General features: G+C 39.3%; 3 protein-coding genes across 4 annotated transcripts; all 3 read right to left on the minus strand.

Moving 5' to 3' along the window:
- Positions 1–284: 284 nt before the first annotated feature.
- gyg1b (glycogenin 1b) lies at positions 285–14308 on the minus strand. 2 transcript variants are annotated; one of them, XM_062441102.1, is made up of 8 exons: positions 14179–14308; positions 12081–12216; positions 11811–11985; positions 11548–11710; positions 3986–4112; positions 2280–2496; positions 1548–1622; positions 285–1247 (listed from the first exon to the last, which is right to left on the minus strand). In XM_062441102.1, the coding sequence occupies exons 1-8, from the start codon at positions 14183–14185 to the stop codon at positions 1086–1088; spliced, it is 1062 nt and encodes a 353-aa protein (XP_062297086.1). In that variant the 5' UTR covers positions 14186–14308; the 3' UTR covers positions 285–1085. The 2 variants fall into 2 exon arrangements, with proteins under 2 accessions (XP_062297086.1, XP_062297087.1); XM_062441103.1 differs by lacking the exon at positions 1548–1622.
- A 1802-nt stretch (positions 14309–16110) lies between these two features.
- cpb1 (carboxypeptidase B1 (tissue)) lies at positions 16111–21186 on the minus strand. Its single transcript, XM_062441524.1, has 11 exons — positions 21122–21186; positions 20375–20450; positions 20044–20168; positions 19709–19808; positions 19522–19620; positions 19289–19393; positions 19089–19199; positions 18886–18976; positions 18219–18421; positions 16601–16685; positions 16111–16298 (listed from the first exon to the last, which is right to left on the minus strand). Exons 1-11 carry the CDS (start codon positions 21184–21186, stop codon positions 16111–16113), a joined length of 1248 nt encoding a protein of 415 aa, XP_062297508.1.
- A 1349-nt stretch (positions 21187–22535) lies between these two features.
- On the minus strand, positions 22536–23630 carry agtr1b (angiotensin II receptor, type 1b). Its single transcript, XM_062441772.1, has one exon. It carries the CDS (start codon positions 23628–23630, stop codon positions 22536–22538), a length of 1095 nt encoding a protein of 364 aa, XP_062297756.1.
- Positions 23631–26500: the final 2870 nt, after the last annotated feature.

Raw genomic sequence — 26500 nt, forward strand, 5'->3', positions numbered from 1 at the left:
AGTATATGCATAAAATCAGATTTTTAAATTATAACTAAAATATGCTGCTAGTAGTGTTTTTGATCCCACCTGACATGTGTCACTAAAGGCACACTCATTTCTGTGTAGCTCCTAGGGATTGGTGTTCTATTTGATGTCACTTCATCTACACAAACTTGAATCTGACAACTAATGTTAACATTAACAAGTTACTGTTACCAAATATTACACACACACATTTATGTAAAATTAAAAAGACATTATCCAGTGGTATCACAGAAAAACAAGACAAAAGAACAACCAAGCCAATTCAGTGTTTTTAATGTTTCCAGATGCAAGTTTTTTGTTGTACAGCCAACATCCTGGTCAAGTAAAACGCCAGCAAAGTAAAAACCTAATCATCTACAGAAAATATCAAGAGGCGCTAGTCAAGAACAGATAGGATGACAGCAGTAGAGAGAGCAGTAGTGACACTAAAGGCACAGAGGATTTAGTGTTCAGTATACATATGGCTCCATGACCATACTAGGTGGCCTTCAGAAGTGCTGTAAACATGTTTTTCATCTATGTTAAGTAGAGGCTGTTTCAATTCAAAAGCAAGAGATATTAACTTCTGAGAAATTAAAACATTAAAGCTCAGAAGAATGCTAGATGACTGCATAGTAAAAAAAAAAATTAAAGGAAAAATGAAGAATGTACATGTAAGAACTGTGCAAACCTTAGTCACACAGATATAAAGACCCAGTTCAACTTGTTGCCATCTCCTCTTTCCAAAAAGAGCATTATGAACATGAACAATAACAAAGTGTTTAATGCAAATGAATTTATGTTTTAAATCTTGCTTGACCTTCCTCACAATGTAGTAATGACAGACTTGCATAGATAATATATAGTATTTAACCTTTCGTCACACATTATAACATTGCCGTCTTTGGAGTGTGGAGGGGGTAGTGCTGGTGTAGGGAGAGATTCAACTCATTTCTGGTTCAGAAAAATTTATAGGAAGGAAATTAATGCAACCTGTTTTACAGTATTTTCTCGAAAGACCTGTGGTGACTGTTTGTTGAACTGCAAATGCTCTTCTGATATCCTGCTACATTCCTTATTCATTTGAGGAAATTGTCAAGCTTTCGCTTGATATTGTCAAATGAGTCCATTCCCATGTAGTCTGCCTGACCTTGCTCCCATTTCTGCTTCCTTTCTTCTGAGGAGACCTGGAACTGCTGGGATTGGACTGCATGTGAGTGTGAAGAGCTGCTCTCCTCATGCTAAAAAACATTTTTTTTAAAGCACAAAAAAAAGAGCGAGAGAGAGAGAGAAAAAGGAGAGAGAGAGAGCAGGACAACATGAAATTAATGAATGACAAGAGATACAAACATCATAGAATGCGCTCAATTGTTTTTGAAAGCATTGAACTTGCCATACGTAGCCTTTCCAAATTAATGGCTGCAGGAGACACACGCAAAAGCTCTGGTGTAATTTTAGATTGAGATTAGCATTAGCATTAAACAAAGAGCCAACAAACAGTTGACTGTTATGGCGGGAAACCAAAGCCTTTTTTACCATACCTTTCCACTCTCAAAAGTGATCTTGTCACTGTGCTGGAACTTTATCGGTTCAATAGGAAGACAGTTGGAAAAGCGCTAAATCATCCAGAACAAGAGGAAATCAAAATAAAAAGATGTAAAGTATAATTTTTTTTAAAGAAAAAAAAAAGAAAACACTTTTGTAACAGGAACATTACACACTTGTATATAGTATCAGGAATGTATGTATATTGCAGATTTATGTAATTGCAGATTATTTTACACAGAGATTGACTTTTATTTAATTTTTTATTTATTCTTTATCACTTTCACCATTACGACGCTACTGTTGTGTCAATTTTTAATTTCTCCCTAGGGGGATCAATAAAGATACCTTACCTTACCTTATTGCATACTTTCCTGCATTCACAATGTAAGTGTTAAAATCAACTTTGAGAATGGTTTTCTTTTTAAACAGAGTGAGATAACCAGGATACCATAGTCAACAAATATGTTTTTTTATTTAAAAAAAATGTAAAGATCTCAAATAATTGTGACAACAGAAATCTTAAAGCAGTCATTCTGATTGCCAGTGATTTTTTTTTAAGATTGTATAACTGAGTTTGACAGCATGTTAATCCACATCAATAATTCTGTTGACTTTCTTGCTAGCCAGCCATATGAAAGTGATATTATAAAAAGGTAAATCCAGGAGAGAAAAAAATGACACAATTTGACTGTTAAACTGAGTTGCATGTGGTGTAAATGGTTCACCTCAACAACTCCAGAGTGGAAAGGCTTGTCTCCATATTGCTCCTGCAGCATTGGCACCACGGTGCTCGAGTACAGAATCCACCAATCCTTTAGGAAGCTGGGGTGTGTGGTGGCCTCATGCACACTCCCTACAACCTGTTTGGATTTGGCGTCAAATGTGCAACTCCATGGCTTGGTCTTCCCTAGGAAATGGACCACCTTTGCATTGCCACCATATCTGAAATGAGAAACATAGTAAATGTAGTTAAGAACTCAGACACCTAAACAAAAAACTGAAATAATTTGTTTCCTTTAAATTGTAGTTCCAGGTTATATAATTTGCTGGAGTAAATATACTATGAATGTTATCTATTACATAAAGCTTGCGAGATATTTTGGGTTTTTTTTTACCCATCAACAGACCGATTTGCTTCAGAGCTTGTGCACACTCCGTAGCCATAAAGCAATACACTCAAACAACATAAACAATACCTGTACTGTCATAACATCCAAGTCACACCAAACACAAATAACAATTATATATGATGTTCCAGTATTTATTTAATCCTATGAAAGGACAAGAAAAAAGGTTGACCTTTGTAAACAAAATCAGAATTACATTTTAGATTCAAGGCTATTTTAATACTTCTAAGAACCTGCAAGTGCCCTGTGTTTGAAACCAGGAAAAAAAGTTAGAAAAACCTGTATTGTGTAATCAGCTGTATTAAACAAAATGTGACATAACAAGGGCAGAGAGAGCAGAAAGCTGGTGCCTACATGTTGGTGGCAAGCAGAAGTACATGTTTATACAAGTAATTTAAATCAGAGTTTTAGAAAAGCTTTGCTGCCCACAAGAACATTAAAAAAATAAGATGAATTTTCAAAATGATCTATCATCTATCAAAATCAGCAGTTTTATAAAAACAAACACACTGGCTTAATGGATCTAAATAGAAGTGTTGCTATGAGGCTGTACTTTGTGTTTCTGCATTGCTTAAAAAAGGTGTTTCTACTAGAAATGCTGCCAACTCCATATTGATTTCTTTTTAGTACTGGCAAAACCGCATGCTCGCACAAATAAACCTGAATCTGGTCCTGTGGGATTTGTTTTCTTGTCTAAGTCAGACCCACAAGTACTATTGCTGACAGCTGTCAACAAGTAAATGCATGTTCATCATCCATGCCATCCTGATTTGGTTGCCAAGAAATGCCAAACCTAAGACTTTGTTGATGAGGTTTCTTTCTATCAGGAGACAGGTTCTGATGCAATAAAAGTGGGAGGGGGACAGGGGGGCTTAAGACAGAGTACACAATGACCAGCCCTGGTGGCAAACATAAAAGGTCTTTAAATAAACTGCCCTATTTTGGGATTTGGTATCAGCTGTTGGGAGCTCAGGGTGGAAATCCAACCCAGAGCTCAGGCCTGCTGGGGGACGCTACGGCAGAGCCCCTGGAATCTTCCTGCTCGTCTCCCTCGTAACCTGATGTCATATCACCGTGTGACTACACATTCATGTGATAGCGTATCTGCTTACACCTTGACTTTACAGGCTACAGATTTCAGTCACAAACTCTCTGCTGTAGTACAATACAACTGTTTTTTGAAGGATATAGTAGTTTAAACAGTAGAAACACATCAAGATATGTTCAAAGTCACACCTCTAACTACTGTGTAAAATGCTTCTTTTCTTTTAGAAACATGACCTCATCAGTAGACTAACACTTACTGCTTGAATGCTGGAAGGTAAGTGTAGATGGCTATGCTGCTGAGGTTGTAGATGAAAGGGAGGTGTTTTGATATGTCAGCTGTTGCCCAGTCACCGAAGAAGCCATTCAAAACACCTTGGTCTCCTCCTGCAACACAGAAGAGGAAATTTAAAAAAACAAATCAATACTCATAATGATCTAGTACTCAGCTAGTGTAGCTAATTCATACATTAAATATATAAAAACATACTGCACTTAAGAGTAATTTTCTATAAATCTGCAGTTTCAGAAAAGTCCATCAGATGTAGTTAAATTCTGTGAAACCACTTTCAGCAAATAATCTCTCAATACTTTTACAAACAACTTTTTTCATCTCAGATGTTTTCTTTAGTTATGCTAGAGTAGACTTACAGAGTAGATCCATATTGCAAATTACACCACCTGTTTTAATTTGTTTGGCTAAATCAGATATGGTGCCTAAGATGATTCTTAAACCTCTCTAAAAAAAACCCCATAAGCAGCATTTCAAAACCGCCACTTCATAAATACATCCAACCCCCCTTAAAAAAAAAAAACTTTTGTTAATGGGCGGTAATCATCAAGAAGAAAAAGAACATTTCCTCAATTGCACATGGATTGGTTGTGTGGACACTCCACTGTTATGGTGGCCTCACAGCCAACTTAGTTTACGCAATGCAGCTTGTGGAATACTTGGACAGGTTTAGTGTATAACTAGATAGCTTTTCCTCTTTCAGTGAAGCTAAGTGAGAGTGAAGTCAAATGATCTGCACACCTGGCAGCCAGATTCATAAGTCTTTCCCCTTACATTGGTCTACATTAGTCAGCAATCCCCTGAAAAGACAAGACATTAGAGATAGAGATAGATTTCCTTCTTTTGATACGTTCTTAAGTTTATTTTAAATAAAATCATCTGATGTCTTAGAAAGCATTGGTGGTTTGCCTCAACTGCTAAAATCATACCATATTAAGTGATACAGTACAAGTCCCTTTAACCTTCTGTGCAGCTACGGTTATCACAATAAATCTATCCTGTGCACATGATGTACAGACTATGTGTGTCATATACATTACTACTGACACCCTACTCGCCACAAAATATCAAAGATCTGTGTCTTGCGGCAACGCCCAGGGGTATATATATATATATAGACCTATAGGAAGGCTTGGCTAATCTCCACAATGTTGAGGATTTATTTGACTGATATTTCACAATGACTGATTGCCCGCTGACCACACTAATACTCAAATTCAAACAGGAGGCTGCAGTACCTATAGCCCGTTAATAGATTGTTGTGCTAGTGTGAGTGCTCTATTGTGCATTACCTCCTTCATATTGCAATATGTAATCAATTAAGTTATAATATTCAATTCTGGTCTAGGGCCAAGAAACGCATATTGAATGCAAGACCACACATCATGCTGTCTTTTAACTTCTACAATACAATGTTGAAATATAAACTCCTAGTGAAAACCACTAATTCAATTAAATGTTGGCAGATGTTGGTGAAGTACTGCAGGAAAGTGAGTAAGCATACAAAGATAAAATAATTTCTTGTTTATATATATATATATATACATACATACATATACACACAAACATTTTACATTTATTTTTTTTAAATTAAACCCCCCCAGAGTGAATTAAAATTTTGAATGAACTTGTAATTGTTAATGTTATCACAGTGCTTGTGATGCTAAATGAGATATTGGCAACACAGCTAACAATAGCAATGTCTACACTCATCCAATGCCCAGGAGGTGTCAACAGCCAGGGGTGTTGTCAGTGAGTGTTTTATGGCAACTACTGGCATCCTTCATGTCATTAATTTACCCAGAGTCAGTGAAAGTAGCATTATTTTATGTTTTTTGGCCACTTGGGGCCAACAGAACAAGCTGAACAATCAATCAAGTTTATTTGTCACATGTGATCATATAAAAAGGTACAATCACAGTGAAATATAATCCAGCCAGTTCCTTTAAGTTGTTCATTAAAAACGGGTGCAAGGCCTTGTTACAGGGTTGCAGGACCTTGTGGTCCTATTCGGTGCCCTTTTTCGTACAAGGCAATGATTTTATCCGTCAGAACGCTGTTAACGGTGCAGGAGTAGCACCAAAGTGGTGCCATCAGCAAACTTGATGACGGTGTTGGAGTCGACAGTGGCTACACATTCATGTATGTACAAGGACTACAGCAGTGGGCTTAAAGCGCAGCCCTGCCTACCCTCACCACCTGGGGGTCTGCCCATCAGCATGTTAAGGATCCCAATGCATTGTAAAGTGTTTAATCCCAGGTCCTTGAGCTTTATGACAAATCTAGAAGGAACTATAATGAACACTGATCTGTGGTCAACTAAAAACAATCTCACATATTACCCTTTGTCCCAGTGAGAAAGGGTGGTGTGGAGATTGTGTGCTATGGCATCTTCCATTGATCAGTTAGAAGGTGTACTGGGTCCAGTGCGCTGGGTAGTGAGGAGCAGATGCAATCCTTGACCAGCCATTCAAAGCACTTCATTACTACAGAAGTGACTGCCAGTGGGCGGTATGTCATTCAGGCAGGCTGGTCTCATTTCCTTGGGCACAGGACTGATGGTGAACTTGTAGAAGCATGTTAGTATGACAGGCTGAGCCAGGGACAGGCTGAATATCATTGTGAACACCAGCATAAAGTTTGAGGGCCCACCTACTGATACCATGTGGTTCTGTTGCATTCTTGGTGATCACACGCTTGAAAGGCCTCCTGATGTCATAATCAGAAAGGGTGATGGGTGTGAAAGGTGCCTGAAACCAAGCATGAAAATCATTTAGCTCTCTTGCTAGAGATGCATCACCACTTGACAATTCCGTTGGTAGAAATTGTGGTTTGTATTTGATTGACAATAAGTCCCAATCAGGTGAGCAGGAACGGGATAGCATTATAATATTGCCACTGTCATACCAGTCCTTATTCAACATAAACCACATGCCTCCTCCTTTTTTCTTGCCAGAGTCCTCAGTTCTGTTAGATGGGTATACAGAAAAAGAATCGCCTGGTTGAATTATGCTGTCCTGTATTCCAGGATTCAGCCAAGTTTCAGTGAAACAAAAAGATATTTCAGTTACTCATATCCCACTGGAAACTGATGCAGGCATAAAGGTCGTCCAGTTTCTTATACAAAGCCTGTAGATTAGCTAGCAGGATGCTTGGCAGATAAGATCCCTTGGGCTTGGATTGTAGCCGGTATTTATTCCCTGCATGTTTACCTCGGCGTTACCTCCAATGTTGAGATGGATGCAGAAATGGTCTAGCTTGTCTGTGTGGTTGTGATCTTAGTTGGTGTTTTATCCCCTCCACCTTTTACATTTAAAAACTTTGACTGGCCAGGTAGCAGTCGAGTCGGCAGGAGAAGAGTTAAAGTGGTGAGTTTCCCTTTCCTGATGAGTAACTTGTAGTGTGGACACTACAATATGTTATTGTTGTACAATATTATTCACAATAAATTTAGCCAATATTGTAAAAATAAACATAAAGAACATACATTTAGTAGGGTTAACAGAAAGGCGACTGGATAGGTCCACCTTCTAAAACGAAAAACAATGTCATATCATCACCCTTTAATGTTGATATGGCAAATGTTTTTATAAACATGTTTTTGGTCTTATCCAACACACAAGGAAGTTACAAACCGTGTCCATCTGCTGTTTGGTGCTAGGCAAGTAGCATAAAGAGGCTTTATCAGACATGTTTTTTGCTGAAAACAGCTGCCTAATGCATCTTGAAATCACACTGATGACAGTGCTGAGAGTGACTCAGAACAGAAAAATTGCAGGCGGGAAAACAAAAACAATTTGATGAAAGCTAAAATGCCCTGTAGAGTTGGGTTCGTCTTTCCTATCACACATTTGATCCATCAGAAAAACTAATAAGTGCAGCATTAATGCTCATCACTCAAATTCAAAAAGTCTGACCTGACTTCATAAAGCACTTTTATATATTAAACAAAATGTTCCTCAGGCAGATTCCATTCTGCACACACCCACACAGGCTAATCAGCCTTAAGTGAAAACACCTGTGTGGGTGCATCCAAGACAGTTACTGTTAGAGCTCCTTCTGATTTTGGATCATCTTCTACAATTCCTTACATTTTTTAAACTGTTTTACTTTAAATTTGGTCATACTGTGGGTTTAAGATGATTTGACAATGAATAAGAATATATATGTATATATATCTATCTCATGCATAATCCCACATTTTTGCATTTGTGGCTTGTTATTTCTTGAACTACAATGCACTGTATTATATGTTCATGACAAAGGCTTGACATCAAATACCTTCTTTTGGTTATTGACAAAATGTATCATAGTATCAAGTACCAACATTTTTTTAAGGACCCCTACTTGTAGCTGCATTTATTGCATGGTTAGTTTCGCTATAATAAATTATATTTTCAAAGTAAGGTATCAAAAGATTACATTATCTGGGTATTGGCACTGAAACTCTGGTAATGAATAAGCAGAGTCATGTTAGACTACTCAACTTTAAATAATACAACTAGACAAGTATTTAAAATCTTTTCTCTGAGCTGGTTACTTGAAATAGCATTGGCCTCTGGGTTAGCATTCGTTTTTAAACTTGCACATGAGTTCAGGATCCAGAGGCCCAACTGGAGGGCTGGGCAGCCACTCATCCTTGCTCATTTTGGCTAATTTAGAACTGGGGCAGCCCTTGTCATGGCGGTGGCTTACATAAACACAGAACTTAGCAGACAGTTTGGGGTGCAGGGATACATTTGATGTGAACTAGGTCACCAGTTACACTTTAAGTGTTTAACTAGATCCGAATTGGGCCATCTCTGTAACAATCCGAAACTTTGCAACTGACCAGCTGATTCAAAACCACCAGAACACTTAATTCTGACACAAGCTAATTGACTATTCATTTGGAATTGCCTCACCTACTAACCATTTATTAAGTCACTGGACTGACACAAAATGAGACATTGTTGGTCTTCAACTTTAACATGTAGCACAGAACTGTACAGTCTGTGAAACCACAGACTGCTGCAGTTTAAAATAACACACATAGCTGCTGTTTGTCTGAACCCACAACCTGGGGTTCAGACTTTCAAAACTTAATATGGGGCCGGGTATCTTCATTTTGAAGGGATGAACAGAGCTCAGCAAGAATGTGCATCGAACTCTGCCAGTTTGACTTGGCAGCAAATGGTACTGGAACCACAGATTCAGAAATACAGCCTTCTGGGTTCAACCACCACTTGTTGTCTTTTCCTAAATAGTTTAAAAAAATAAAAAATATGATCAATCATGTACAGAGAGGCAAAGGGCTGCATGTGTACATGATGTATTCTCCATACTAGAGTGGAACAGAAATGCTAAAGGTCAAAGCAACTTCAACTCATACCCCAGTGAACATGAAAAGACCCTCCATGGCTATAAATAAGACAGCTTTACCCATTAGCATGCCGTCAGGCAGACAGACTCAGGCATTACATTTAAATATTAAGTGTAAAAATATAAATCATATGACCAATCATTTGAACTTACAATGAGGATCCTTTCCTGCAAAAATTAAGACAATACCATCTTTTGTCTGTGGTTGTAATTGTGATGGCAGACAGGCAAAATGTCTGCCAACAACCACTTATGACTGCCAGAATGAGTCAGCATTTAAAAAGCATTGGCCACTATGAAGCACACTAATTGGTTTTTCCATTGAACTCTCTGGCGAAGTTTCTTTCAAAGTATCAGTTAATATCTACTAACAAGGACAAGCCAAAGCCCTACTGTAACATACTTCCTGTTTTGTTTATTCCACAACTGTTTGCTTTGTTTACTGTCATTCTTTGAGGTCACACCACCCAGAGAAAACTAGGATTTTAATTGGAGTTTGAATGGTATATTTTCATCACTGATTTTGGCATAACATAGACATGAATGTGAATATTTATTCCTGATCTTAGGAATAATTATTTGATAAAATAATTTAAATTTAAGGTGCCCTTAGCAGCTTTTGGAGAATCTATAAACAGCTTCATCTGTGAATGGAGTTGGCTCATTTGTCATCCTGTGATAACAGATCAGATCTGGTCAAGACCATGAGATGCAGTTGATAGCACGGCAAAAAGTTGGGATCTTAAATTATGATTATTTTGTCAAAATACAGATATGTCATAATTTATGCTGGTAGCTACACATTGCAGTAAAGAAATAACATTTAAGTCAAGATATGTTTGAGGTCATTTTGGAGACAAATAAACAGTGTCTGAATTGCACACTTCCACCAAAGAGAACTGACAAGTTTATTTTTCAACCCTAAAATGTCACTTGCTGTACCTATCTTGGTCACAACAACTAATGTTTGACTACTTTTAAAAACATATTTCTTTATGTTAAGTGTTTATTGATTTCCATTTGAAAAATGTAATCTCACAAGTTTATAATCTCAAATTAGAAAACACTTTGTAATTTGTTTCCCTTTTTTTTTAACTGCAGTTAAAATCAAGGTTGATAGGAGTAGGACACTGTCAGAGATGAGAACAAGTGGTAACCTTTTAATATATATATATATTTGTGATATATCAACATATTATATATAATTATATTACATAATTGTTTGTGTTTGTGTAAAAAGTTTAAGTCCCAGGTTCAGGTTACATTTGCTAGTAAGTGTACATCAAAAATTATATGAAACTCATCTCAGGTGACCTAGTTGTATCCTTAAACAAGTGTTTAAAAAGGACATAAAGCTGACTATGAATGAATCTTTCTGTCATGATGAAATATTTACAGGATACTTTTAGAATGATTCTTTAAAAAAATGGCAATAGGTGTTAGGATGACTCGGCCAGCTGTAACTTTTTCTGGAAAGCAAAGTTGGTAAAATCTGCAGTATATGAGAACCACAGAACCCCATAGGTCTTGACCAGTGATCTTTTCAGCCGATGATTTGAGAAGAGCTGTTCAGTAAACCTGATATGGAGCCAAAATGACAACCACAATTCAGTTACAGTACGCCTCACCGAAGGGAGTTTTTGAATGTCAACTGGTGCTCTGTGCATAACAGGGCCTCTCAAATTTAACCTCCACCCCACCCCAGCGAGCCCCTGAGAATAACTCAGCAGAGCTAGACGGTCTGTGACAGGAGGGCCTTGTCTCCAGGCACCGGGCTCGATAAAGGCCTTACTTACAGGAAAAGATAAACAAGCCTGGTTTAACATCATGTTACCAAGAACTCAATGTTACTCAAGGCAGGTCAAACCCTAAATGTTTGAGTACTGACTGAAAAAGACTGCTGACATCAAAACTTAACAAGTGGTTAACCAGAAACATTGCAGCTCTAGACCTTTTAAATCCTTCCTCTTCCCTGCATTTAGCATTGAAATGTTAAAAAGTGTATTCTGTGGAAAAGCTGTGAATCTCACATTTGAAAAGCTTGAAATAGAGAATGGTGAGCATTTAGCTTCATAAATTACTTGAGTGATTCATTTTTTTTGGCTGACTGTCTCAGCATCAAACAGAGTAGTTAATATGAAAAAGGTACGCATGTCCCTCTTGGCTTACCGTCAAAGCTGCCATGTTCTGTACAGTACTGAAGCAGTTTGCCATAAGTCTCCACAGAGGGACGAAAAACGAACACGCCAGAGTTGAAGCAGTCGGGCCAGCCAGGGTCGGGAGCAGCTGACAATTCTTCTCTGTCAAACAGCTCATCTATATTTGAAAGCACCTAGGATGCAGACGCAAACAAATACAAACATGTTCACACACCTTTTGTTGGAGCACAACAAGAAATATCTTGAACTTTTCGTCTTCCAGTAAAGTCTCACCAGTGTGTCTGCGTCCATGAAAACACATTTGGAGTAATGTGTGAGGGTCCAGCAGTGGAGTTTGGTGAAGGTGACACCGAGGTCGGGCCTCTTCATCATAGACAGGTGTGCCGTGTCGCCACTGTCCAACACGTCCACCACTCTCACCTCATCAAAGATGCTCTTCAGCACGGACCTAATGGATCAGAAAACTATGCAGTGATGCAACAGTAATGCTACAGGGTGCGATTGTGAAATGTTGTGCCACTGGTTGGAGGTAAGGTTTCTTACTGGCAAGGCTCGGACACTTGCGGGCCGATGAGTGCAACCAGCTTCTTGGATGTGTTGTGGTTGCGCAGGGACTTGCCCAAAACCATGGCTCCTTTAGCATAGTTGTCATTGGTAGCCAACGTCACAAAAGCCTGGTCTGTATAGGAAAGAAACACATTCAGGGTTAGAGTAGACCTTCTAACACTATTAAATGTATTACAGGAGTTGCATTTTTGATGATGTAATGTGACTGTATGTACCTTTAAAAGTACAAATCTGATGTGGACAGTAAGTCCATTTTGCTAAAACTCTTAACCATGGTGCTGGAAAGTCATTACAAGTAAACAAAAAAACATTTGAACTTAAATTGAAAAATCCTTCAATGTGGTACATTTCTTTTAAATTAGACAAGTATGTCTATGTCTATGTGGTTCAAAGATTGTCTGACTTTGGCTGCTATACACTTCTTGACTTCACAGAAATAAATACTTTGGCAACATCCTTTGAACTTGCTGCATTTCAGGACATAAGTACAACATGTACAATAAGTGGAACAGCACCAGTAGCACAGCGAGTGCCAAACAGTGAGCTCCACCAAGAAATTTGATTTTCTGAGTCTGAAAGAAGCCTTTGTTATTTGACTGCTTTGACACTGAAGCATGAATTTTACCATTGTTGTTTTAGATGCTTGATCATTTCTTACTGACATTAAACTCCACTCTATCTGTGCTGCAAATGCTTAACAATCTGTCACGTCTTTGTCAACTGTTTTTTTCTGCAGGTAACCTATAGGAAACATACTACCAATAAAAATATTAAACTTTTTTTAAAGACTGAACACTCTGTAAATCTAAAGACTTCAAATACTTCATTATGAGCTGAATTTTCACAAGTGATAGGCTCTGGCCTCTGTGGCACATTTCACACTCGTTTCAAGAAAAATACCCCATTAAATACCCACTACCCGATTAAAATGTCTCGTTAGGGGGAATTTTATTGCCACCACCTCTAACAGCAGGGAGGAAAATCTGTCAGCTACCTGGCAAGTCACATCTCCGAACAATGACTTGCCTGTGAGTGAACATATAAAATGAAATGACGAAGTCAGCCTTGGCAGCTGGGGAGGTTGTGTGACTGTGGCATGAAGGCCAACATGAATCCCTACTGGATCGTATACTGTACCCCCTTGTTGCAGTGCTACTGATAATGAGCAAAGACAGCACAACAGCAGAATGTATAAAATGTTAACAAGCTTTAAGTTTCTCTAATTTTGGGCCAGCCACTGTAGCCAGGAAAAGCTGTTCTGTGTCAGTGCCTGGCCTGCCTACAGCTAGTGCCACACCTCCTTCCCCTCACGCCCCCTTTTCAATTGGTACACCAGAGCTGTAGTATTTATACATGAAGTTAACAAGAAACACATGATAAAAAAAGCTTAATAAAGAAAGGAATTAGTCCAACCACAGCTCATGATCTGTGAATTCACATTGCAGGCACCTCTTCCACTGGGTTGGAGTTGCAGTAAGATTTTTACCTCAAGTGGAGGTATTTTATGGAAAATAACATACATGTAGAGTGGTGCCTAAACTAAGGTCCTGGGACCAGGGTAAGCCAATAAAAGAGGTTAAAAATGATAAACCTTGCTATTAGAATTTGTCACACTCAAGACTGTGAAAACTGTTTAAAACTAAGTTTTTAATCCCCTTCTGCAGCATTTATCTGTTTTTTTCCCTTGTTTTCCTCTCAATGACAAGTGCTGTAGCAGTGGACCACTGGTGGTCAAATGAAAAGGACATTGTGTTATATCTGTCATATATGGTAATCATATTTCTGACACACTATATGCCTTGGAAAAAGTCTCTGCTCACTAAAGGCTTCGGCCAATCAATCATTACAAAACCAAAGTCAGAAACATTCCGAGATTCAAGGAAACCTGCCACCGACAAACATCATGACGCAATGATATTTAACGCTACATTAGTTCTTTGACTTTCTGCTTCAGTAATTTTTCCTAAAGTCAACATTTAAAACTTTACAAAACACGTTTCTAGCATGCATGTAGCGTCTCAGTGATAGCGGCTGCGCAGAATCGGGGTACTTGAAATGTTAAAAGGTTACATACCAGCCATGACTGAAGAACAGAAGTCGAAGCTACTTTGTAGCCTGGACTCGAAGACACGGCTGCTTTGCGTGGAGGAAAGGGCTGACTAAATATACAGAGGTGGATTTATACCAGTATGACAGTAGTGAGGCGCAGCGTCATGTGACGGTCTTCACGCACCCACCTGCTCCCTACATGAGCCTCCCCATGCACACACACACGCACACACACAGAGACACACACCCCCAGTGGTTCAGAGAGTTCAGCTACATTCAAGTACATTTTCAAGGATTCAGTGTAAATGTGGAGGTAAAGTTCATGTTTCTTTAGATTTATTCTTTGTTTTCGGTGGTCGCTTTTTTTTTGTAACTAGTCTCAAGGAAACACATCCAAAACTTAACTGGAGTCCGAAATGATTTAGCATGTCCCTAACAGGCATGACCTTTCAAACAACTGTCATGAACCTCCCCTGACTGGTGTCATTTTTACTTATGATGACAATGTATAGATGATGGTACTGTTATAATGAGGCGCTCCGATAGGAACAAGATGTTCCTTGGTGTGCATTTGGCGTTTTGTTGCCATCTTGTGGAATAAAGGCTGCACAGCAAGACAATGGAAGGCTTTCTCTCAATAAATCAATGATAAAGATTCACATATACAGTACGTAGGTTCACAGTTTTTCAAGAATGTCTTAAAAAGAATGGTCAGGTTCCCATACAAACACTGAAACATGTTCACTGTGATTACTCCTGCTAATAATGGCCATGAAAAGATCCCTTTCAAATGTGCATAAGTGATGGGGAACACAATCTTCATTCTGTTCAAAAATGTACTTAAAAATAATCTATAATGCTTCAACAGTCTGAGTTAGTTAAACTAGGTGTATGTTCCAAAATAATTTATTTCTAAGTAACCCTGGACAGTGTTTCCATCTTGAGCTGCAGTCAAAGGATATAACATAAACAGGGAATTTGGCTCTAAAAAGACTAATTTTTTAAAGGTATCCACTTGATGTGACTCAGTTTCATTTTTAAGTATAATTAAGGATAGGTAAATATTTCATAGTTATTTGACTATGATAATATTTTTTAGAAAATATGAAAACTGAAAAGCTGTGACTTAACATTAGTAACAAAAATAAAAAAGTTAAATGAGATGAAACCATTAATTTTCAAACACCACATTTATTTTATCATAATGTTATAAAAGCAATCACTGACATTTACCTCACTGATTTAGAGATGTTTGCCAGTGTGGTGAAATTCCCTGCTGCTTCTTTGGCTGCATTATTTTCTACCCTCAGGCAGATGCCTGACGGAGTAGTGACACTGCCAAGGAGTATGCTGTGGCTGTCACGTAGTGTGCTGCTGGACTAAAATCCTTAAAGACTGAAACTCCCACCCGCCCAGCCTTCACTGTTGGAGCAGTGCCAGCTGAGTAAGAGGGATCACTGGGGTTCATGGGGCAGATACAGTAGATTAGTGGATCCTTTTGTCTTTTGTACTTTTTATGATTGGAAGCATTCTCTAGTTTCAAGTGAATTCACTGGATGGTTTGTGTAATTCAGTTGCATTCTTTCTTTCTTTCTTGGCAATAAATTCTTATAATTTGCATGAAATGCAGTAGACAAGTTTTCTGGCCTATTGGCAATGAGCTGTAAAGTGTCTGCATTATTTTATTCACAATACATCATTCTTTTGTTGTATAGGTTTTCCATACAAATGATAAAGGTATACTATCATATACACATAAAACATTGATTCAGCATGTGGGGATGGATCATTGATTTTATTGTTTGCACTCATCTTGACATTCTGTCAAGCACAGCGAGGAAACATGGCGGGTGGTGCCCGTATCCATGGATACGGGCTGAAGATGGCTGAGAGGTTGGTGGGGCTGGGGGCTGATACAGAGGAGCTCAGTTGGCAGGGGTCCTGGCAGTTCCGCTCTTTAATAGAGGTTCTTCTGCACGTAGGCGGCAATGTACTTGACGGCCAGCATGGTCTCCTCGCATGTGGGCTTGATCTGAGACGCGGGCAGCAGGAAGCCATAACGACCAGTGTCACGCAACTCGAAGGTGTAGGAATATTTCACTCCCAGGTCGTAGGCCCAGTCATCAGAGCCTCCAGCAGCAGGGTCTGGGGGCAGATAAGGAGACGGGGATTATTCTGAGTGAGATATGCTGAAGACCTGGGACACTCTGGGTGCATTTTCAGACAAATACTGGGTTCAGGGCCAAAACAAAATCCTTTGTTTGCCCGAAATAGCTGCCGCCTCTGAAACTCATATCCTTTTTTAGTCTATAAAGGTCACATCTTCAATAGAGGTTTATGCATTGTGAGGAAAAATCATAATGCAAAATATTAGAAGAGTAAAATAGACTATCAGGCTTCTATTTCCCCAAAGGAAGGAATGCAGCTGTAATATGTGCTGTACTTACAGATGGTAGTAGCACCGGGTCCGCTGGTGTACTGGGTTCCATACAGACTACGCAGAGCATTAGAAGCTCCCACAGCAACCTTCATCTACAATACAGAAAAGAAACAACAGTAAGCTGTGTTAAAGGACCAATCAGTACGTTTTTTGACAGGCACAACATGTACAGCTACATTCACATAACTGATTACTTGGATATTATCTGCGCCTGTGTTCCCAGACAACATTCATAAGTTAATTTCATTTTCTATAATCCGCATATTAAATTAGCTACCACAAATGTAGCCACAAATGACAATAAGGATATTGGTAGATACTAAAGCTTTGTGTAACAGCAGCATAAGTATAGCAAGTATAGAGGAATCATAATATCACTGAACTGTCTTAGTAATGTTAGTATTATGACTGCAAGTGACAATTATTTACATTATAGATTGATGTGCAGATTATTTTCTCAATTAATTAATTTCATCCATTAATTTGTCAATCAATTCATTTCATGTCAATTCATTGGTTCATTGTTTTGTCGATAAAAATTTCACCAGACTTCAAGTGAAAAGACTGTTATTAATTTTTTCAAAAGTTATAGTCTTTCTTGAAAGTGAAAGTCTGAAAACTGCAAGGTACAATACTACACCAAAAAATGATGAAATAAAGATGATCATACGAATAGTAAATATATGTTTTCAGCCCTGCGCCATCCACCATCCATGCACTTGTTAAAACAAAACATTTTTACTGATATTGCAGCAAACAGTAAAAGGTTCAGTTAATTCCAACAGGATATGAAAACCCCTAGAGAAATGCACAAACAGGAAATTATATTTCTGAATGGACAGAGGAGTTATGACAGATCCCTGGAGTTCTTTTGTTCTGCAGAGTGTCAGAAGAGAGCTTAAATTACAAGTGAGTAATAGAGAGGCAGGGACGTGTGATCTGCCTCGGTTAGTGTGAGAGCTGGAGCAGGGGTGTGAGTGTTAACTGCACAACCCTCGGACACCCCAGTGAGAGGTAAAAGAGCCATGAGAATGAGGCATATGAGCAGGGAGTAAATGGTCTGCAGCAGCTAAGCGTGGCTTTTAGATAAGAGTCATAATGGGACTAGGTTGAGTTCTTGCTTAAGCTTTGGAAACACGTTAGGAGAAAGTAAAATCAGCTTCTACCATATCTTCTAAGATCTTGATTTGTTGATATTGTTTGAGAAGAGAGGCACATTTCACTGGAAATGCTCCCCATTAAAAAGTACACTGTTCCTCTATTGTCAAATGAAGTACAGCATTCAACTAATGAATATGATTTCCATTAAGATATAATATATTTTAAAGCCATTTCAGCCAATTAGACAGTTATTTTTAAATGTTTTTGATATTAGTTTTACAATTGATAAGAGTTTAATTGGTCTAAACTTCAAAAGACCTATGTCTGATGCAGTCAACATAATGATATTATTACAGTGCTGTATACAGTTGCCACACCATAGCAATGCATACTATACTGCTATGATGGATAATTATCTACTTATTGTGACTGGCTAGGCATACAGGGCTAGGCAATAATACATCAATTGCCCTGATTCATTTGTGTGTGTAATATGTCATTGATGGCAGGTGATGGTGACTGACCAGCTCACTGTGGTCGGCAGCCAGCTCATAGGTGTAGGAGTAGGGGAAGAGCAGCAGCTGGGAGTAGGAGTGGATGGTGAGGTAGGCCTTGATGACGGACTTGTTCCTGCGGATGAAATCGGCAACATTCTTCACCTCAATCTCAGACTCTGGAGAGTACCCACAGAAGGTGTCGCTGCAGGGGTTGTTGGAAGCTCCCATGGCTGCAATGACAATCAAATTGTGGAAACAGCAGTGATACATATAAAATATTACGTATATTTTCCTTAAATGCATAGTTTACTTACAGTTTACTTATTATGAGGAATATATACCATGAAAACAGAAAAGAACCCTGAAATAACCCTGATGTCATAGTGATATCATTAGGGTTATCATAGTTTAGGCTTTAGCCCATAAATATGTAAGAGAAAGACTGTGTTACAAACTCGAGGTGTGGAGTTTGAAAGATATGGGCAGTTACCAGGCACCACGTTGCATTATGGGAAATGTAGGATCTGAAGTTGGATCCAACTATGTACTAAATGTCGGGCTATTTGGGCCTCTGCTGTACACATTTTCACCGTTCTTGGTTCAGTCTGTTTCTCACAAGTCTTCCAACTTTACCAAAGTGAAATACTAAATCAAGTGTCCCTTTAAGACAGAACAGTCTATATGTTACACTTACAGCACCAGCCAGCGTTGAAGTTCCTGTTGGGATCAGCTCCAATGCAGCTGGATCCAGACTTCCTGGAGCGAGTTTTCCTCCACATCCTGTTCTAAAGTCCCCAAGTCGAGAAAATAAACATGTCAGACATGCATTTAACAAATAATTTTAAGCACAGCCTCCCCAAAGTTAGACTATAAACTTGACTTCAAATTGTAGCATACACTCTTGTGGGTGAAGTCATAACCATCGATGTTGAAAACAGGCAGAACAAAGACGTCCATCTCATTGAGAAGGCTGGTCATCTGAGAATCGCTGCCATAGGTGGACAGAGCCTGAGAAAGATTGGGAAATTCATCAGTGTTGTAATCTATAAAAGCCTCTTTCTTAATACATGTTAGTCCCATTTGTTTGTTTTCCTTACCTCCTTGACAAACCACTGGCAGAAAGCAGGAGAGATCCATTCTCTAGCATGGATACCACAATCCAGGAAGATAGCGGGCTTGGTTGAGTCAGACTTCTTTCCGAGCTGTGGTGGTTACAGAGAATGATTCAGTGTTTGTTAAATTATATTAAAAAATGAGTTATAAATACATCCAACCTCCTTCAACATCTGAGACCAATATTAATATTTAGATATGCTGTATTGTGGGATACCTTAAGGACAGTCATGGGGCGTCCCTCGTAGGTGCTTCCAATCACCTGCTTGCTGATCAGACTGTTGGAGGTGGCAATGGAGTTAATCCAGGAATGGACCTAAAATCAGAAGAAGTACAATAAGAACAGGAACTAATGGTCCAACTGAGGTACAGATTTTTGACTCAGATTACTTTTCCCCCCTTACTTTGTCCCAGCTGTTATAATTGGTGTAGCTGTGGGCCCTTGGAGTAGGCCCGCTGTCAGACTGGCCATCAACAGCAGCCTGAAGATCCTCGATTAGAACCCTAAAGATGAGAGTGTGTTCATTTGTTGTCTGATCAGAGAAAAACCCAGATACAGTGTTATCTTTCACACAAGTAATATCAACAAGAAATGTACAGATTACTTAACCAGTAATTAAGAAATTATGGCTGAGATTCATAAAATTCAAAGAGATATTAATTAAACAAACACTCATATTTCCTGTCTAGTGAACAAGTGAAAATCAGACATATGTTTATTGTTAATCTAGTAACCTACTCGTGCTCAATGTCACTTTGCTGCAGGAGGGTGTACACCATATCCAGGTACAGAGCAGGCACACGGATGTCAACATCGATGTCGATGGTCACCAGCTCAGCAGTCTCGGGTTTCCAGAAGTCGACCTGCAGATGGCGCCAAACACAAACACGTAAGATTGTCGAGCCATTTGGAAAAGAAGTCCAAATACAGCATTTCAGCCATTACTGACAAATTACTTTTATGTGTATATAGACCATGTCTGATCGGAACATTAAGGTCCAGCATTAGCACACAAATTAAACACCTGACATGAGTGAGGATAGCACAGTGTGAAGGTGCGTGAAGGTACCTCGATGCTTTTAGCCAAATCCCTAATAAGGGTCACATGCTCATCAAGCACAGGCTTCAGACGGAAGACTTTCTCTCTGGTGAGAGAAAAAAGAGTTAATAATACAATTGCCCAAATTTTCCAGTCACAAATGGGCAGTATTTTTTTTTTTTTAGCAAACAATAACAAATGCTTTATTTGTGGGCCAGGAAAATAGAAAAAGGCAACAGTGGCCATATGTATCTTAGACCCAAATTATTTAATATTTATACTTGCTGTATCATTCTTACTTGATAATGTAAATGATTGGGTGGTTTTATACATATTAAAGTCCACCTCTTAAAAAACTTCACTCAACAGTTCTTATAAGTTAAACTGCATCAGCATTAAGCTACTGTGGTCAGTTATTTTAATGAGGCTTCCCAGGAGTTATGGATAACTGGTATGAGCTCCAGTCTACAATGTTGTTTAGGTATCTCTCCAAAGGTAAAGTCCTCAGTAAAGGTGTTTGAGACTATCATCTCTAATGGGGACAAAAGTTGAAATGGACCTGGATCATAAATAAACACAAACTGTACTTACCTTAGCCTAAATAAATTGAACCAGAATGCTGGCCTATTCACTACTCACTTGGCTCACTGGTTAACATTGGCTAAACACAGCACTATAATACAATACAAGCAGGTTATAAGTCACAGTATTTATAATCATAAAGTTTTTAAGTGATAATAATTTGATATTTTCCCTTTATAAGGATTAGAAATTTACCCCTCGAAGCGAGTGCTGTCAGCCAGGGCAAAAGCCACCAATCCGAAAAGCAGGAGGACCTTCATGTTAGCAGTGGGGCTGATTTCCCTGTGGACAGCACTTATAACCCCCGACCCACCGGCCATCCACCAATCCCAATCTATGATGCAGCAACATGTCATACATCCTGCCTAAAACATCCTGTACTGTGCACCTGTTAATTTTAGCTGTTACGTGGAGGAACATGATAGATAATCAATGATTAATACATGCTAGAGGTCATATCTGCTCTTGGAACATGTTGAGTCAAGGTCACTTGATTTTGATTCCTCATAGAGAGATTAGTTACTTAATCTCTGATGAATTGCTATTTCTGAATGTTTCTGTTGACCAATAACACATGTCATGATAAATCAGGATGATATGAAATACAAAGGTAATTAAAAAGGCACACAACTGATGAGTGTACATTTGTTTCCATTTTATTCATATTTTCATATATTCACAAACTGTACACATAGAGAGTAAAAAAAAAATCTATCAACATGTTTAAATACCACAAAGACAACCACCACAGATATTGACGATACTCACCCTACCTGGAGTGTTTGTGTTGCACGCTTATTTATACAACCTGTGCCTCCCAGACTTTAAAACATCTCAGATTTTCCATCTCATTATTCAAACACTTATTATACATTTTCACAAGGAGCACATAAGTTGACAATATCATACACAGCATATTGGTACTAGTTATCATAGACAATTAAGTTATTAGCTGCTATAAGTTAACATCACATTTTTGCTACACATTTCTAATTGTTTCATGTATAGCTGCTGGCAGAGCATGAATGGTTTTTTTTTTTGGCTTTGGCTTTGGCTTTGGCTTTGGCTTTGGCTTTGGCATCTTTACTGAGCACTTGATCACTGTTCCAAATGGTGAACGACCTGCTGAGCACACAAAATGGTTATCACTGGACAATATATTACTGCACTGTATCCTTAAGGCACAATGGCAACAAAATCCTGCAGTGCAAGCATATCATATATAAATAATGGGATAAGTGATCTGTAATTATCTATAGTCTCTTCTAGCAGGCCAGAACTATAATATTACTGGATTTTTGTATTTTTTATATAGTGACACTGACATTCATTTCATGGGCTTGGAGACAAACATTTGCCAGCATGAATGTGACAAGCATGATGTGATGATTTATGAATAATTATTCTGCAGATAAGCATTTTACAAGGTAGTAAATATCTCTTGGACTCACTTATAGAGGGACATGAATACAACATTACAGCCAATCTGCATGGTTCAGTGCTTGGTAATACAGTTGGGGTTTTAAAAGCATGGAATGTCTCCTTCCTTGGCCCCTTAACCACTAACCAAAAAGTGGGAAGTGTGAACTTGTACCCTCTTTCTTTTTTTTCACTTAATGTCAGAGGAGGCCTTACTTTTGGCTGTAAGGCTCAGTGCCTCAGAGGCACGGAAGGAAAAGGAGCTCATTTTGGAGCTGATACTTGGGTGAGGCCTGGGGGCTCCACCTGGTGAGCAACGCAACAAGCGCAGTAAGTTTTTGCGAAAGTTGTTGCCCACAAAGCCATACACAATAGGGTTAACACAGCTGTTGAAGTAGGCAATGCAGATGGTGAAGGGTATGGCAGTGTCAATTATTTCCAAGATGGCACAGTTCTCCACCAGAGTCAGCTGGGTGAGCACCTGCATTAAGTGGAACACCTGATGGGGCATCCAGCACAGGAAGAAGGCCAGGACAGCCGCTGCAAGCATGCGTAGCACCTCATCATCCCTTGAACGGGAGCTTTTCTGAATATGTCTCGCCCCCACCAAGGCCCGTCCGATGAGGCAGTAACACGTGATGATGATGATGAAAGGCACCAGGAAGCCAAGCAGGCTTTTCATCAAGCTGATGGCCAACAGGAGCTCTTTCAGCCTGATGGCTGAGCTTTTAATTTTTGGGTGCAGAATGGCACACACTGTAGTATTCAAATTTGTGATGTTGTGGACATCTCTGGTTAATGCTGTGGGCACACTAAGCAGGAAAGCAAAAAGCCAAATCAATACACAGGTGATTCGTGCATACACCACAGTGCGGAACCTGCGTGATCGCACTGCATGGGCAATGGCCAGGTAACGGTCAATGCTGAGTGCTGTGAGGAAGAAGATGCTGGTGTAGAGGTTAAAAATGACCAGCCCTGCACTGGCCTTGCAGAGGAATCCTCCAAAGGGCCAGTGATAGCCTGTGGCGGTGAAGGTAGCCCACATGGGCAGAGTGATGAGGAAGGTGAGGTCAGAAACAGCAAGATTCAGCACAAAAATGTTGGCCACCGTCTTGAGCTTCATGTAGCTGTAGATGACAGCAACCACCATACTGTTTCCGACAATGCCGATGACAAATATACAGCCGTAGACGATGGGTACCAGGGTGAAGATGAATTCATGGCTTCCAGACATGCCGCATGTCAGAGCTATCCCTTCTGTTGCTCCTGCCGTTATATTCTGCATTTTCCCTTTTTAGTGCCAGATCCTGGGACTTTTAAACAGGGGGCCCTGTCGGCAGGGTGCGTCTGTGGTGATTGATACAGGCCTTGGGCGAGGGCCTCAGCGAGTCCTATAAAAGAAACACAACAAAAATGTCACAGACAGTCTACGGGAAAAGCCATCATTACCACTGGCATGGCCCATAAACGCTAATCCACACGAGCACCCATGAAAGTGCTCACCCTACACCAGCTCATTAAAGACCTGCACATTAAAGCCATCCTGATGCTTTGTGTTATTTCTGTAAAATAAGCTGCCATGAAAAACAGATGTATGTTATTCTATATTCGAAAAAATGCGCTTTGAAACATCATTATTCAGACAGTCTGCATTCTGCCTTCTCCTTTAAATCGGCTCTTGGCTAATGAATGGCAACAGTAAAACTGTACAGTGTTTATCAAATGGCCCGTCCATCTGGGTTGACTGTCAGTACCCGGAAGGAGAGCATTTATGCCGTGTGTTACGACCTGTGTTAATGAAGGCTGCATGGCAAAGTGAGAGCTTGGATAACAACACCATTAAACACGGAGGTAGCAGGGAGCAGGGAGGAGAGAGAAAGAGAGGGTTGAGGCTCCAGTCACTGTAAAAGACATGTCACGTTTCAAACCCTTGGTGTGCAGAGACACATTGTACCCAGCATGAGAACTTCTAATCAGCACACACCTAAACAAACAGGACAGCGGGGATTCGGCTCTGTGGAAACTTTCCTCTGTGAGAAAATCAAACCTGCTTACTGTGGAAAATTTGCCTCAGGCTAGTTTGTTGCTTCATTTGTACAGGCAGAATGTGAAATGGGGATAAAAAACAAATTCTCCCTATAGTTGAGAGTCTTTATGTTTAATAGTGAATATCATTAATGGAGCTGATGTAACCATATTAACATAAGCCTCATGTTACTATTACTAAATAGCAATGACATTTTTTGTTTCTAATTACATAAAAATTACAACATGATTGCTGTTTCATTAAAATCAAACAGATGCCAAAAAAAGCATACTTTTCAGACAAATAGCCTAAAGAGAAAATGAAAAATGTTTGAGCATTTTTTTTGGAATATAAAATTGACTATTTTACATGATACAGATAATACTCGCACAACTGAATAATCTGCCAGAATAGAAATGGAAGCACCACATTTTCTGATTCCAGTTTGACTAAAAAAAGCCTGTGTCCTGCCACAAGATGGCATTCTAGCTTCAACATTTATTCCCTTTGCATTTTCCAGCTGACACAGGACAGTGATATCATGAAGGCAAATTATAAATTTAGTTTGATCTTACCTAGTAGTAATCATTTTTTTTTTTTATCTAAATAAGAAATAAAACAGGGTTTCTGCTATTTCTGTGGCAGCTACTCTGGACTACTTATTGAACACACTTCCGAGGAATGCTTCACTGACTGCATTCCTACCGCCCTCTGGTTGGCATTAAGACTGTCTGAGCCTCTCAAGTAGAACTATTTTATCTCCAAGTCAAAAGATCTCCTCATTTTCCACCAGGTTCCAGGAGATGAATTCTTTGAAAAAAAACAAAAAACCCTGTGTGCGCTAAAGCAACAACCGTATCGGTTGGAGATGTGGGGATTGTTGAGTGTGGAAGATGTGTGGGTGCCAAGGGCAACAGAATAATGAAATATCTCTGAGAGTTTCCTGCAAAGACCCAGTGTAGTAGGTAGCGTAAAGCACCAACACAGACGTCATTGCTTGGATTTACTATACTATGTTTTGCTAATGATTATAACAGTGGGTGGCTGTGAATTTAAACTGTACAGAAGAAAGCAACATATCAGTTTCACAATTTAAGGATTTAAAACAGTTAAAGAAAATCCCTAGATGCTTAGAAGATTTCTGATGACCACAAGTGGAAATATGGGTGAAACCCCACACCACATGCCTTTTAGTGTTATTAGAAAGCTTGGCATTTTCACCACCAGTAATTTTCCATGAGGGAGATACACAAGGCGAGGGGACATGTGTGGGGAGATAATATAAACAAGGTTGAAAGTTATTGCCGCCTATATATGTAATTGAGCACGATAATTAAGGGTTAGGTGGAACAGACATAAGGTGACTAGGAAGCAGGTGATTTAGTGTTGCTGTGTCCAGTAAGCTATAGCCCCAGAGTGAGATGGCACATTACTGAATGACAGCCATAAACCCCGGGTGACCACAGACAGGAAGGTAAACACCTACTTCACAAGGTCCATAAGCAAGCAACATCCTTTTGGACAAGACAATGGACCAGAAGGGCCAGCACTGTTTGCAAACACAGAACTGCTACAATGAATGATAAAATCAGGATTAGGAGGAAGTTTGGGGACATTTTTTTCTGTGCGGCACAGTGGCTGAATGCTGAATGCCATTGCAGTAACAACAATCCATTTACAATCCTATTTCGGGGTATTTTAAAGCAGTCTCCTTATTGGGAATTTCTTCGAAAGTTAAAACCAAAGCCAGAATTAACATAGTTGGACTGACTTTGGTTGGATAGAAAAAATTGTTCCCATCAACAGAAGTATCTGAGGCTGCCCTCGGCCTGAGCACTCGGCTGCTCTGACATGAGCACCACCATCTGGCTGCCCATACAGAGAGCCACTATAATGTCTGCTTGATGGAGTTAATGATTTATACCAGCCCATCATGAAATGAGGTTCATCTTACTGGGAACACACCAACTCAGCCTCCCATCTAATGATCATCCGCATGTTTAGGCTTGTTTCAACTTTGTACGCTCAACTGAGTGTTCCGTAAGAAAATAACTACTTCCCCTTGACGCAAACCAAATTTTGTGAAGTTAAGGTGTAAAGTCCTTGCAAGTTTAATTCAGACACTTACT

This window comes from Scomber scombrus, chromosome 20 (assembly GCF_963691925.1).
Source record: "Scomber scombrus chromosome 20, fScoSco1.1, whole genome shotgun sequence".
NCBI lineage: Eukaryota > Metazoa > Chordata > Actinopteri > Scombriformes > Scombridae > Scomber > Scomber scombrus.